Source organism: Podarcis erhardii, assembly GCF_964252035.2.
Source record: "Podarcis erhardii genome assembly, chromosome: 2".
NCBI lineage: Eukaryota > Metazoa > Chordata > Lepidosauria > Squamata > Lacertidae > Podarcis > Podarcis erhardii.
This window is the reverse complement of record NC_138498.1, coordinates 89,404,119-89,419,689: the sequence shown is the minus strand read 5'-3', so window position 1 is coordinate 89,419,689 and position 15,571 is coordinate 89,404,119. Positions and strand designations below refer to the sequence as shown.

Below are 15,571 nucleotides of genomic sequence, written 5' to 3'. Positions count from 1 at the left end.
AACAAGATACATACATTCAAAACTCATGGAGACATTCTGAGACTGAAATACATTTGATATGTAACACCTGAATTTGCCTGCTTCAAAATTCTGCCTGAGGACACCTCCCATCACCCCTGACCATTGACCATGTTTGAAGGAGCAGATGGGAGTCGTAGTTCAGTAATAGCTGGAAGGCCAAAAGGTTCCTCACACCTGGTTTGCACGTATTCACATCAAGTATCTCTGCTGTGGTCTGTGTATGGTGTTTTCCATTGAGAACCCCATAAAGAATGATTTGGATGTGTGTTTCTGTCAACACACAGGGATACAGGCTGGAGACAAGATGGGGAGCCACAGTTATGCATAAGCTCACAACATGTTCACTGATATGCACCATCCCTGCAAACATTTGTTTCCTCTTCACACTTTATGTTGCCTGTTTATTCATCTACTATTTTATTTATTTACTGCACCTGTATCCCACCTTTCGTGAAGGTGGCATAGGTGCTTCTCCCATCTGTGTTTTATCCTTCCAATAACCCTGTAAGCTAAGAGATGGTGACTGGCCAAGGGTCACCCATTGAATGTTATGGCTGAGGTTTTGAACCCAGGCCTCCCAGGTCCTACTACCCTACACTTCTTCAGGAGACACACGCAGCCAATTCACCTATTTCCTGAACCATGAGTTTGTTCTTTGTTAGATGTCAGATAACTGTGAGTTTAAATACAATATGCTGTTTAAAGTCAGTAGATCTGGGGAATGGTTGTCTTCAAGTGACGGCAGAATGCCAATACTGGTGTGGCCTGTTGCATTTCAGCAGGGAATGTATTCCACCACACTGGTTCCACCAGTAAAAAAAGCCTGCTCCTGCGTTGCAACAAGCTGATGATAATCCCCAGGCAGCGGCAAAACTAACTGGATTCCATTTACAGATAGGTAGCCGTGTTGGTCTGCCATAGTCAAGACAAAATAAAAAATATCCTTCCAGTAGCACCTTAAAGACCAACTAAGTTAGTTCTAGGTATGAGCTTTTGTGTGCATGCACACTTCTTCAGATACACTGAAACAGAAGTCACCAGACCCTTCTATATAGTGAGAAGGTGGGGAGGGGTATTACTCAGAAGGGTGGTGGGAATGGGTGATTGGCAGATAGCTGTGATGAGCCTGTTGACGACTCTTAACGACTGCAATAGGTCTTACAGGAAAAAGCAAGGGGTGAGAAGGTGAAAAATGGCTTTGTCATGTATAATGAGATAAGAGTCGTTAAGAGTCGTCAACAGGCTCATCACAGCTATCTGCCTATCACCCATTCCCACCACCCTTCTGAGTAATACCCCTCCCCACCTTCTCACTATATAGAAGGGTCTGGTGACTTCTGTTTCAGTGTATCTGAAGAAGTGTGCATGCACACGAAAGCTCATACCTAGAACTAACTTAGTTGGTCTTTAAGGTGCTACTGGAAGGAATTTTTTTATTTTGTCTGGATTCCATTTGTTGATCTTAATGCCCCTACAGACAATGGAGGGGAAGACAACATTTCAGGTAAACTAGTCCAGAGTTGTTCAGTGCTGCATATGTAAGTAGCAGGACCTTAAAAATGGTTTGTTAGTTAATACGCAGCCAGCTAGTTATAATCAATATACAATCAATAACTAAATTATAGCTCTGAGTGGGCTTGCTGAAATACTGTAGGGCAGTGAATAAACAAATGCAGGAGGAGGAGGAGATGAAACATCTGCCGAAATCATGCCCGTGTCTTTTGAGAAATGCCTGGGTTCATGTTTGACTGAATAAACCCTCACTTCCACACTGTCCTTTATATGAATAGGGAACTGATTCCTTGAGAATGTGCATCCTTATGTAGACAAGGCAGCACAATCCACACCCAAAAATGAGGTATCAGTACCAATTCCAATGTGTGCAGAAGTACAAAAAATATTTTTGGGGGGAGGGAAACACCAGGGAGGGGTAGCCCACCACAACAGCTTAGTGAGGGTTTATTCAGTCGAACATGAACCCAAGCATTTCGCAAAAGACATACTTAGTGGGCATGGAATGCTGACTGATTATTTGGACAGCGCAGGGATAGAACGGAGTCTCTTGGAGGAAGGCATGGCTGGCTGGCACTTTCAACCAATGGCCTCCACAACACAACATTTCTGTTGCAGGTCTCATGTACAGAGACTTAGTAAGCACATTTGAGATTCTGGCCCTGTTATGGTAAGTGGCAGCTAAAATTAGTTATACACCAAAGATTTATCAAGATAAATTAATCTTCTCTTTGTAGAGAACATATGGCCAGGACAGGAACCAGATGGGTTTGAGCTGCTGAGGCGGTAAGTTACATTCTCCCTGCCGGAATTAGGTCCCGTTTACAAGGAGCAGATTACTAGGTAGCACAGATTGCAGGTGTCCCTGTTTGGGAGAGGTGATGTAGCATGCCATGGTCATGGACGATGTGTTTTCCCACCAGCACATTGGCACGTGGACATTTTTAATGGTTCCCTCTTGATTCCTGCTTCCGGAGCTCTTTCTGTTCAGTTTCAGCTGTTTTAAAGGACTTTTTTATTTTTAAAAATCAGGGATTTTGATTGCCTTTCTTAGCCAGGGCAGTTCAACCAGACAGGCAGGTGAGGCATTGCCTAGGGCCACATAGTTCAAGGGGTGACAGATAGCCAGAAGCATCAAACGACTTTTACCCTTTCAAGTACGTACTTTCTACCATGGACAGCTCCCATTCCATTCTTGCAATATTGTTTGTGCAAGAGAGATTGAGGCGCATTGCCTGATCACTTTCCAGCCCACCAAAGGTGGTAAATCATCAACATCCTAATAATAGATAACCAATACAAGCCACTCAGACTGATCTGGAAAACAAGCAACTTGCAAGGAGAACAAATGTACACATACAAAAGTCTATTTGATGTGAACATAGCGAAGATTGATGGGACCTGTCTGTTCCTGAGTTATGTAATGCACAGGTCAGGCACTCATATTTCTCAGCCAGAGCCATTTCCACATTTTTTAGGTTATATTTTGGGAGGTTTGGAGACACAGAAATTGACACAGCTGATGCAAAGCTTCCCTGGAGCATCCAGATGGCCACAGTTATAGGCAGAGAGCCAGTCTAGACTGACGCTTGGTCTAATCCAGCAGGACAGTTCTTAGGCTGGAACCAAGTGTGTCTTTGTAGTTTGCTTCATAAAATTTTTTGGATTCAGTAGTGACAGGCTCTTAAGAGAAAGGAAACGAGAGCAAAAGAACAACACTTATTCCCATATGACCCAATAAAACCATTGCCATCTAGTCTTCTTGCTAATGTTCTTCTTGTACAGAATTCATATGACATGATTTATGTCAAATTCATGCAGTGTCTTCTAGATAATGGGAATGAGTCTGCACGGGAAAGACAGGCAGCAAGCCTAATAAAATGTCACTTTCACTATGGCAATTTTCAAACCCATATTAATTTATTGCAGCCTCTGGGGGACACTTTGTTACAAAGCTATTACATCCAACACTTGCCCATTTTATTGAAAGGTGATGAACCAAAAACAAAAAGTCTACAAAACACACACAAATTCCCAGGCTTGGTAGAGGGATATTAGAACTTTGTTTCACAATCTCAGTAAATTATCCTATACATATCACAAAAATGTATACATAAAAGCAGTATATTATAACTATGGTAGAGATGTAATTTTGCTGCATGATAATTTTGCAGACATTTTGATTGTGAGGACCATCATCTTGATTGTAAAACCTGCTTATGGTTTAAAAAAATGCACATAAAAGTACGAAATCCTATATACTTTTAGTCAAATGTAAGTCCCATAGAGTTGAGTGGCGTTTGCTCCAACGTAACTAAGTTTAGGACTCCAGCTTGGCATATGATGTGGGCTTGTCCAGTATGAAGTTGTTATCTGCATAAATTTTGTATTGGTGAAATTGATATTTACACATGTTTATGCACTTTTAAATTATATTCCTGTAGTATGGGGATTAACAGCAGGACAACTCTTTGGCCACTGTGACAATAGGATGCTGGACTAGACAGGTCATTGGCCTCATCCAGCAGGCTCGTCTTATGTTCTTGGGTACTTACAACCAAAGTGGACTTTGATCCTTTGGTTGGATAAAGAGCTAAAAGCAGTGCTTTTTTCTGGAGGTACGGAGGGGTACCTTTCCCGCCCCGACCTGGACACAGTGATCCATGTGACGGTCACCTCCAGGCTTGACTACTGTAATTCGCTCTATGCGGGGCTGCCCTTGAAGCTGTCCCAGAAACTCCAGCGGGTACAGAATGCTGCAGCGAGGCTCCTCACAGGGTCTCTGCCATGGGAGCATATTCACCCAGTGCTTTTCAAGCTGCACTGGCTCCCGGTGGAGTACAGGGTCAGATTTAAGGTGCTGGTTTTGACCTTTAAAGCCCTTCACGACCTAGGACCCTCGTACCTACGAGACCGCCTCTCCTGGTATGCCCCACTAAGAGCCTCAAGGTCCATAAATAGCAACACCCTAGTGGTCTTGGGCCCTAAGGAAGTTAGATTGGCTTCAACCAGAGCCAGGGCCTTTTCAACTCTGGCTCCGGCCTGGTGGAACGCTCTGCCTCATGAGACCAGGGCCCTGCAGGACCTGATTTCTTTCCGAAGGGCCTGTTAGACAGAGTTGTTCCGCCTGGCCTTTGGCTTGGAGCCAATTTGATTCCCTCCCTCTCTTTCTTTTTTCTTTTCCTTCTCCTGCAATGAGGCTACATTTTCCTTCTCCTGCAATTAGGCTACATAATATTCTAATGTTTCAATATTTTAATGTTGTATTTTAATTTTGTTTTTAAGTTGGAATCATTCAACTTGTTTTTATTATTACTTGTAAGCTGCTCTGAGCTCGGCCTTGGCTGGGGAGGGCGGGGTATAAATAAAAATTATTATTATTATTATTAAACATTTTGTGAATCTTTGTACTTTTGTCCATTTACTGTATTTAATTTTCCTGATTTGAACTATAAAATAGTGATTTTCTTGAGTCAAAATGAGAGTACCCCTAATCATCTTTTTTTTTAAAAAAAAAAAAAAAGCACTGGCTAAAAGACATTGAAAGATAAACACCCACTGTCTATTATACAACGGTCTGAAGACCTCACTGCCCTGGCTACATCTTAATTTCATGAGAATACCTACTGGATAACTGGAGGGCTTGTGTTAACCAATAAATGTAACTTACAATACATGTACTGATGGATACATCCTTAAACTTCTGGTATCCATGTGAATTGCTGCTGGTTTTTTGTTACTATTAGTATTATTTGTATTGTATTTATTTTCCTCTATGTTATGTTTCATTTGTTTCCTCCCATAATTTTTGTTAAATTTTTGAATAAATGAATCTTTCAAAAGGATTGCAACTCTTCTTTCTGAATACATATCAAACCAATTACAACAGATTTATATGGAATTTATAGTTCCATTTTGATTGGTTTTGTTTTATGATTGGAATGGTTTCCTCTGTTTTTATCCTCTTCTTCTATCATTCAATAGTCTATTGTTTTAACATGGGACCTTAGGGTGAAGGATGGGCAAGAAATTTATACCTTTCCCCTGGAATCGAAAATTAAACTTTTCTGTTAGGTGATCTGAATGGCAACATTTGGACTCATAAGATTCTTGAGAAATCCCATTCCTTTCTGGTTACCTCAGTAAGTTCACCGTTAGCTCTGGAACCTCAATGGTCCTAAAAATCAATAAATTGTTGATATGAGGTCATGTCTCACTCTACTTTAAAGAACATTTTGACTTAGTAACAGATCGGTCTTCCTAAGGTGTTAGCTGTGACTGATTCTTTGAGCAACCTCCAGCATATACGTCTCCACAGGCTGAGAAGCTGACCTTTCACTTTCTTCTCTTTGAGGATTTGGATAAGCCTATACAGTGGTACCTCTGGTTGCGGACACAATCCGTTCTGGGGTGCTGTTTGCACCCCCAAAAAGTCTGTAACCAGAGTGGCGCTTCTCCACATGTGCGAAGCACGATAGAGCACTTCTGCGCATGCGCGAACCACGCAGTACGCTTCTGTGCATGAGGCAAAACCCGGAAGTAAACACTTCTGTGTTTGCCGTGTTCTTAACCCGAAAAAACGCAACATGAAGCGTTCGCAAGACGAGGTATGACTGTATATGCCTTCTGTGGATTTTAAGGGCATTTTCACATAAGGCTTATGTGAAAGTATCTGGGGTGCTATTTGTGTCATGTGGCAATGTTTTTGACATGAGACAGGGTGTAGAGAAGAAATTGTATGTACATTTAACCCAGAAGAGGTTTTTTAGTCATAGCTGGCATTCTGTGTATGTACTTCCTACATAAGAACAGCCTGCTGGGTCAGGCCAAGGGCCCATCTAGTACAGCACCCTGTTCTCACAGTGGCCAACCAGATGCCTGTGGGAAACCTGGAAGCAGAACATGAGCACTCTCCTCTCCCATGGTTTCCAGCAACAAGTATTTGGAAGCATTGTTGCCTCCAACTTTGAAGTCATCATAGCTAGTAGCCTGCCAGGCCTCAGGGAAACCAACCCCCACAGCAGGGTTCCAGGAACGGTTAAGACAAGGAAAAGTCCTTACCATCTGCTTTTATTAAATATTTACAGAGAGAGGCTTGGGAATGCAGCCTCTTGGAATAATGGTGTTGCCTCAGGTAAATCTCCACCCTTCTCTCCCACTTCCTCATTCACCATCTATTCTACAGGTGGCACTGAGGGCCTTTTGCTTCTGAGTCCTTTTCTCTCCTACTTTTAAGGCTCGCCAGGTTCTGGGAGGGGGGCTCTGGAATGCTTTCTAGGGTCAGCCAGCTGCTCCATGGGAAGGCGGTCTCCATCATTCTTCCTCTGTCCAGTCCCTGACATAGCCTTTGATAGCCCTCTCTTCCATAAATTTGTCTAATCCTCTTTTAAAGCCCTCGATGTCAGTGGCCATCACTGCCTCCTGGGAGAATGAGTTCCATAGTCTGACTATGCACTGCATGAAGAAGGCTTTTAAGTGTCCTACATCTTCAAACATTCAGCTTCATTGGATATCCATGAGTTGTAGTGTTATGAGAAAACCTTTCTCTATCCACTTTCTTCACACCATGCATAATTTAATAAACTTCTGTTGTGTCACCTCTTACTCACCTTTTCTCTAAACTAAGAAGTCTCAACCAATGCAACCTTTCTTCATAGGCTATCAGAACTGTACACAGTACTATTTTCAGTTCCTTTCCTAAAGACCCCAACCTATAATGTGACCTTTTCATGGCAGCCACAAACTACATCAGCATCTTCATTGAGCGATCTACTATGACCCCAAGGCCTCACTCCTGGTCTGCTTGCTCTAGTGCAGACCCCATGAATGTGATGTGAAATTAAGATTTCTTGATCCAACATGCATCACTTTATACTTGTTTTCTTTGAATTGCATTTGCCATTTTACTGCTCATTCGCTCAGTTTGGAGTACTACCAGTTATTGAAGGTCTGGTGTAGCCAATACGATTCCAAGATTAGGAAGAGCTTTCTGGTGTTGGTAGTTGTTTGACAGTGGAACAGACTGCATCAGAAGGTGGTGGTCGCTCCTTCATTGGACGTTTATAAACAGAGGCTGGATGAGCATCTTTCAGGGATTCTTCAGGTGTGGTTAATGCATTTCTGGGGCTGGACTAATGACCATTTTGGGTCCCTTCCAACTCTACAATTCTATGATAATATGGTTGCAGCTCCAGGCTGAAAGGCACCTGACCTAGTTTCACTCATGACTCTCATGGGTTTTCAGAAGCTCTGGCCTCCCAATGATGCTTCCACCCACTTGATAAACATGTTACTTTTAATATAATGCAGGAAAGAGGTTATAGGCAACTAAGAAGTTTACAGACATATGACAATTCTACTCCATGCTGTTGTGTTTCCACAGGAATCCTTCTGTCGTTTCTCAAATGAGCTTGGTCTAAGCACAGCTTATTCTCATTTGCCATCTGAGAGCCACATGCAAGTGGAACATTCAGAGCAGAATTGAGTGATAATATTTCCCCCTAAATTGTAACATTTTAGGCTGTGACAGGGAAGGTGGTGGAGGGGAGCTCATGTCTGAATGCTTTGGGGGTGGGGAAGAGAGGGACCCTCATGGCACACAGAAGAATAGCATGTGGGGGAGGATACTAACACTGATATCTTCTTGTGAAAATGAATACCGGACCCTAAATTTCAGCTGGGCCAAGTCCACACTATTGTAGTTCCTTCTTCCTCACATGTAAATGGAAAACTAAGAAGGTAAATTCACTTCTAACTAACATTAAAACTGATATCTCACTTTCCTGGTTTTGGCTCATCTTCTCCATTCCCTTGTCATCCTGAGGAACCCGCCCTCCTGTCTTACATATTCCAAATTTGGATGATACCACTCTGACTTTGCTTCCATTTCAAAATGTTAGGACTTTGGTACCCCGGGAAACCAGACATTTGATGCAAATGATTACTACAAGAACTCTCACTGCATGTTTGGAGAAGTGATTTCCATATGTTTTAGAAAAGCAACCTTCTATATGGAATGAAAGAAACCAAGGCTGTCCATTGTGGGCTCTTTCTTCATAATGAATAAAATATAGTTAGCTGCATCTATATGGGTACATTAAGTGTGTGTGATACTCTATATATCTATATACACAATGTCAACAACAACAAAAAATCTTTCCAGTCTCAGTATGCTATTTCTTTGATTTTTTCTTTCCACGTTTTGACTTCTCTGTCTCTTTCTGCTGCTCGTGAACGGGCTCTTCCAGAGGCAAAGGCTCACTATAAAAACTATATAGAGGGGAAAAGAAAGTGAGAAGTTTGCAGTGTGAGATGTATCATAAGGCCAACTGAAAACCACACACAATGGGAACCATAATCATCTTGCAGGTGGTGTTAGGTGTTAAGCGTCATGTTGCAACATTCATGATAAGCTTGTGAACTCTGGTTTCTATTTCAAGGCAATATAATATATCAATCTGGCAGCATGTTCCGAATGCCACTGTGGTGAATTCACATGTGCCTCACTGTGTGATCATTCCATCACTGTGCAAAGGTTCTGTTCTAATGCAGCTGTGTTAATGGTAAGAAACTGATAAAAGAGCATTAATACAGCAGACCCAATGTGTTTTTAGCCAAAAACTTGTCGCAGCAGCATTTGCGAGAAGCAAAGCTACAGGGAAGCAGGCAGAGGGCCTTCTTGGTAGTGGCGACCGCCCTGTGGAACGCCCTTCCAGCAGATGTCAAAGCGATAAACAACTACCTGACATTCAGAAGACATCTTAAGGCAGCCCTGTTCAGGGAAGTTTTTAACGTGTGATATTTTACTGTATTTTTGGTTTCTATGGAAGCCGCCCAGAGTGGCTGGGGAGGCCCAGCCAGATGGGCGGGGTATAAATAATAAATATATTATTATTATTATTATTATTATTATTATTATTATTATTATTATTATTATTATTACTATTATTATTACAAACCAGAATCCTGCATATTTATCATGTCTGCCAACACTTCATTCAGGTATGGAATATAGAACATAATTTGGCACCTTGAGAATATCAGGTAGTATGCAATACTAGTCCTACTCAAGAGTAGACACATTGAAGTTAATGGACACGACTAAGGTCACATTCACACCATACAGCTGAAGCATTATAGGTTCAAAAATTTCAGTGTTTCTACTCTGAGTTGGACTAGCTGACTACAACCAATCAAACCGATCTTTTAAAAAGTAAGTTCCTGGCAGAGAAAGAACAGAAATGTGCAAGCAATGATTGGTAAGGTTAAAACAATGGAACCTCAGTGGGTTGGATTTCTGTTAACAAGCAAGTAAAATAATAATGCCCTGAAGCCCATAGCTGCACTATTCTGCAGTCATCATCCCCCTGCTCTACTCTATAGTATTCATATTATTCTTTCCTGTTTGCACTCTGACAGCCGTCTTGTAAAGAAAAAAGGAAACCTGTCTTGAAAGCAGAATATATTATGCAAAGTATATACAGTATATGTAAATTTAATTTGCATAATTTATTAAGGATGCATAATACGGTTTTTGCTAGGCTGTGGTATATAAGTCTTTAAATAACTCTAGTAAGACATCCAATTCAGAAGAGATTCTGCAGATTTAGGCTCAGTCCCATACATTAACCTGTGACTCCCATGCTCTTATTTTAGAATATCTCACATCCTAACCATGTCTACTCTGAAGTAAGTCCCATTGCAATCAATGGGACTTACTCCCAAGTAAATGTGTGGGGATTGCAGCCTTGGCAGATGTAAGAGAATGTAATGAGCTAACCTATGCTGAATCAAACTCTAATGTTTATTTAAACCACCAACATCAATTCTGGTGGCAAATATCACAGGCCGCGTTTCTCAGGCTGAGATCTTTTAACTGGAAATCTCAGGGACTGAATGTGAGCCTTCATATATACAGAGAACATGCTCTGATATTAAGCTTGCTTCCTCCAAAGGAAGCACAGGAAACCTGCCTCCAGATATTTTTGACCAAAGATCCCTTCAGGCCTGACCATTGGCAGTATTAGTTGTGGCTGAAGGGAGTTGGAATCCAACAGCTTTTGGGAGCCTGCAAGGTTCCCATGTCTGGTTTAGAGCATCATAATTGCTTTGCATATCAGGCTAAAGTCAGCATCCTCTAGTTTTTAAACATGACCTGATGGGTACATTCAGCACCAAACACATGTCCTAGTAATGGGAAGTGGCCTTTTAGACTCTCTGCATCAATTTTATTTATGTCAGAGGCGGATTTAGAGGAGTGTGACTGGTTCAGTCACACCGTGTGCCTCAGAGGCACTGCTGGGGACGCCACAACTAAACTTTAGAATAGAATACGAGAGGGAGAAGGACGCTGAACTTTGGTGTTGAACAGGGCACCGCTGAAATTTGAGACCCCAAGATCCGCCACTGTTTATGTACTACATTTTAATTTTGGAAAAAAAATACAAAGCAGATTATACTAAGATGGGACAGGTAGAGCTTTAGATTCTGGGTTTTGTTTTGTTTTTAAAGGTAGATTCCAAAGCCTGTAGAGAGACAGTGACAGGCCCAACTAAACTTCCTGCCTGATCAGGGACTTGAATGTGAGTGTCCCTGGTCTAAGTGCAACATGGCAGCTGCCACACTATGTGGTCTCTCATTCAATCCTTTTGTACCTTCAAAGGATGCTTTAATTGCCTCTAGTGTTTTACGGACATGCCCCAGCGTAAAACGGTTACTGCATCACAGGAAAAAGACACGGGAAAGACTCCATACTCCCACTCCCATTCTGTCATTGAGGATTACTCTTCTGCAGAATCTCAACCAGCCTCACCCTTTACCAGGTAAAGTGAAATGGCTACAGGGGTGGAATTAGCATAGCCTAAATGAAATTAGCATGCTCCTGACAAGCTGAGAATTTCAGATGTGTCCTAACGATAAACTGTAAAGCTGTCAAAGCAGCCAGGTACAGTTTAGTCGAGGAAATGAGCCCATTAACTTGGCATCCTTGTTAGGAGTTTGCTTATAAGCGTATCCTGGGTTGATATAACTGTCCCCCCCCCCAAAAAAACCAGCCAATAATCATCATATAGAGCTATGAGAATCTACAAACTTAGAAATCTCTCTGACAGTGAGCAATTAACAAGGGATTAGCTCACAAGTTATGACATCCACATAAGTAATAGTTTCCCACTTCCTGATTCAGGACGCCATCATGGATTATTGCCCCCTGTCATATCAGCCTATCGCTCAACAGCAGGAACTCTGAGCAAGTTAGCCATTGGCTAAATTGCTCAAAATGTGAATTCACCATAAGTTGGACAAAAACTGGGCACTGAGATACGCTGGCAGGAAATCAGTTAGTCAGATGATCACCCTGGGTGCTTCCAAACAGTGACAAAAGTAACGTAAATACATTGGCGGGGGGGTTAATGGTATGCTAACACTAGCTCTGTTCTGTGGTTATTGCAGCTTTATCTTGTTTCCATGTGGGAAAGCAGCAAAGAAAGGACCAAAAAGGGAAATGGAAGCTGTCAGATCAATAATTATTTGAGCAAAAGTTGTGATTTTACTAGATACTAGGGATGACCAGTAACAGGAAGAGGGTGCTGTAGCCTCCCAGCCTCCCAGTCTTTCTCTTAGTACCAGGTTTTTAAAAACAAGAAAAGGTGTGCCAGTCTTGAAAGGGGGTGCTTTGGGGAGGGAGCAGTGTTGACACAACTTGCTTTTAGGTGCCAGGTGCAGCATTTAGTGGCCACCATCTTCTTTCCCCAAAATACCTCTGGCTCCCTGTATAGCTTCACAGCCAGCGTAGCTTTGCTGGGACCCAGTGGCATCGAGGGTGGCAGATGGCAGTCATCGCAGCTGTGCCAGGCCTGCCCTTCTCCTCTGAGTGCTGCACCCTTGCAACTTGACAAAATGATTAACAATAAAATACTCCTAGCATCAATCACCCCAGCATTTGCCCCACCATGCGAGGTTCTGATGTCGGGCTTGGTTTTTATTATCATAGCCCCAAATCCCACCATTTAAAAACACAAACCTTTCCAAGGCAGGGACAGAGAACTTCTTTGGATCTTCGAAAGTGGGACTGGCAGGAGAAATGAAAGAAGTTTGTGTCAATAAACACATGTAGGTATTCTGCACCACCTCTTATGCACATTTTTAATAGAAAGTTTGAATTTCTTCTCTTTTTTTATCTTAAGCCAATGTTGCAAATGTCTGCTCATCTGGTGTCAGTTGTGAATTCCTCCTGGTTAACCAATTACTCACTCCATTGCTTTGAGGCCCATATATACACACATGTCCGGAGGAGGAAAGTAAAGTTTCTGAGGGCTATTGCATGGTTTATTTACAAAAAAACCCAAAAAAACCAGGATTAAGCTATTTTAGACTGTGTATGTATAATACATGCCAAAACCATTTTATGAAATAAATTGGATTTAATGACTCAATTACTTCTTCATGACAAGTTCCACTTCCCTATTACTAGTTGCAATTATTATTTACTACATTTTTATTTTTGTTTATTAAATTTATATACTGCCCTTCATCCAAGATGGTTTACAGTATTAAAAAAAATACGCTGCCTTTTGTGTATAACAAACAAGCAAGCAAACAAACAAACCAATACACACACACACCGTTTAAAAAATCATAGATTGTTTACTTAATCAAAGGTCTTGGAGAATAAGACTGTTTTCACTTGGCGTCTGAAGATATGTAATGAAGACACCAGGCAAGCATGCCTGGGGAAAGCATTCCACAAATAGGGAGCCCCTGAAGAGGAGGCCCTGTTTATCCCACCCTTCCCCCAAGGAAATCAGGGGTGGCATATATTTTCCTGCTTTTTCATCTCAGAAACCCTATATGGTAGCTTAGGCTGAGAGTAGGTGACTAACACAACTTTACTCAATGAGTTTCATGGAGATTTGAACTCTGAGAGTCCAACACTCTCACCACAAAATGACATTGACTCTCTTTTTAAATGGCAGGCATATGCAACCTGCAGACCTATCATGTGTGTCTTAATCAACTCGTTTGGCACTGCACCTGGGACTATACAAACTATGGAAGTTGTTAAGCACCTGCATGCCACAAAAGGGAAAGCTGGTGTGTTGTGTCCAGCTTGCTGGGTCTCCAGTTTTGCAGGCCTCATTTAATGCTTGCTGCTCTCAGTTGACAAAGTCATTGTCAGGGATATCAAGACATGAGATCAATTTCATCACCTGACCCAGCCAGAACTACCCCAGTGTCACAAGTAAAGGGAGAAAGATCAGAAGATCTTCCACTCAAAAGGAAGTGTTGCATAAATCTCATGAATGCAGATGAGTAATAATCTTAAGAGGTTTCTCGTGTTTGGGGGCACAGGAATCCTGTAACTAATTCAGCAAATGTGAGTCAAGTTGATTCCAGCAATATTGGAATCCATGCTTCAGACTGGTTTAAGGCACCATGTACAAAGGTAAGAGGTACAAAAAGCTAGCCTACAATGAGATACATGTACCTCTGCAACATCGCTTATTAACTGCTAAGGTCTATGGAGAAATGTAAGAGCTTTAGAACATGCAAGCTACAGCTTGTTCACTTAAGTATTATTTCTTAATTTGAGAATTCAATCAACACAAGAAGCAGGAAACAGATGCACATACTGTACTGATTAGTTGGTGATGATGGATGGGGAAAAGTCATTGCTATTCCTACCCCTGGGAGGAGTCAGAAGCTTGTACCGCCCGTTATACATCTTGAGCTTTTCTAAACAGGCCTGCCCAACACTCTGAAACCCCCTGCCCCTAAAATTAGCACTCTGCTACAGTCTGAACCACCATGATAGTGTACATACACCAGCTGCTATTAGACTTGGACCTTCCAAGTTCTTAAGCAGTGTACTGCTTGGCAAAAGTAGTTTCTTTCTAAAGTACAGTACCATATTTTTTCGTGTATAACATGGTCCCATGTATAAGATGCCCCCTATTTGGGGGGACTCCAAATTAAGGAAATGGGGGGAGATTGCCCAGAGTTGCTGAGCTTTGTTTGGGAAGGATTGCCCATGGTTATTGAGCTTTTTTTTAAGGGGGGATTGCTGGAAATCGCTCACCTGCCTGACCTATGCTCCTGTTCCCTCACCGGCAGAAGCCACCAATCGCCCAATTGCCGCAGCGACAGGCGATCATCACAAGCCCTTGCCGCAGCCACCAATCACATGCTCAATAGCCAGTGATAATCTCTGGCTCATGGCAGCAACCAATCCCATGTCCCCCCCATGCACTATCCGTGTATAAGACGACCCACAATTTTTAAATTTAAAAAACCCTTGTCATATACAGAGAAAAGTACGATAGGTTTTATCTTAAACAATTGCAAACACAGTTAAAAAAAGAGTTCACTTGTAATATGATATATTACATCAGTGTTTCAGTGCTCATTTCTTCTCCTTCCAAAATAGATTTTATCTTGAACAATTGCAAACACAGTAATAAAGAGTCCACTTGTGATATACCCGTGGTTCAGTGCTCGGACGTCATTCCGGTAATCAGACATTTTGTGACTAAAGAGCTTAGTCATTGAGCTTTGTGGTAAATAATATACAAGAAAAGACAATATATCTGTCCCCATCTGCATGTTTCCATCAGGAGGAGCATAGAAAGAGGACAATGTTAAACCTCCTAGGAGGTTTAAGAAACTGAAGGACATCATTTATAGGCTGCCCAGAAGCTTCTGGTTGGCCACTGTGGAAAATGAAATGCTGGTCTAGTTGGACTTTTGGACCAGGCCTATCCCGGAAAAGTAGTGGGTAGGTTCAGTCTATCTGGGGCCATCCTGAAAGGAAGAGACCATAGCTTTGCAGGCAGAATATCATAGGTTCAATCCTCAACGTTTCCAGGTAGTCTGGAATAGACTCTCTGGAGCTCTCTAAAGGGTAGTAGGCAGTAAGCAGCTAGATGGACCATTGGGCAGCCTCAGTATAAAGCAGCTTCCTGTGTTCCTAATCTCTGCCAAAGCTAAACTGGAAGCAGTAATGGACAGAGACTGCCAGATTCAAAAGGTGACGCCTCTCCTG

At 42.0% G+C, this 15,571-nt stretch overlaps 1 protein-coding gene across 10 annotated transcripts in view; it reads right to left on the bottom strand.

Moving 5' to 3' along the window:
• Positions 1-8,567: 8,567 nt before the first annotated feature.
• LOC309336567 (uncharacterized protein C3orf20 homolog) overlaps positions 8,568-15,571 on the bottom strand; it is a 59,343-nt gene continuing 52,339 nt past the window's right edge. For all 10 annotated transcript variants that reach the window (XM_081852532.1, XM_081852524.1, XM_081852528.1 and 7 more), the window contains 2 exons: positions 12,554-12,601; positions 8,568-8,802 (listed from right to left, as the gene is read on the bottom strand). In XM_081852532.1, coding sequence (XP_081708658.1) covers positions 8,706-8,802; positions 12,554-12,601 — 145 coding nt within the window. In that variant the 3' untranslated portion in view covers positions 8,568-8,705. The remainder of the gene's footprint in view (positions 8,803-12,553; positions 12,602-15,571) is intronic.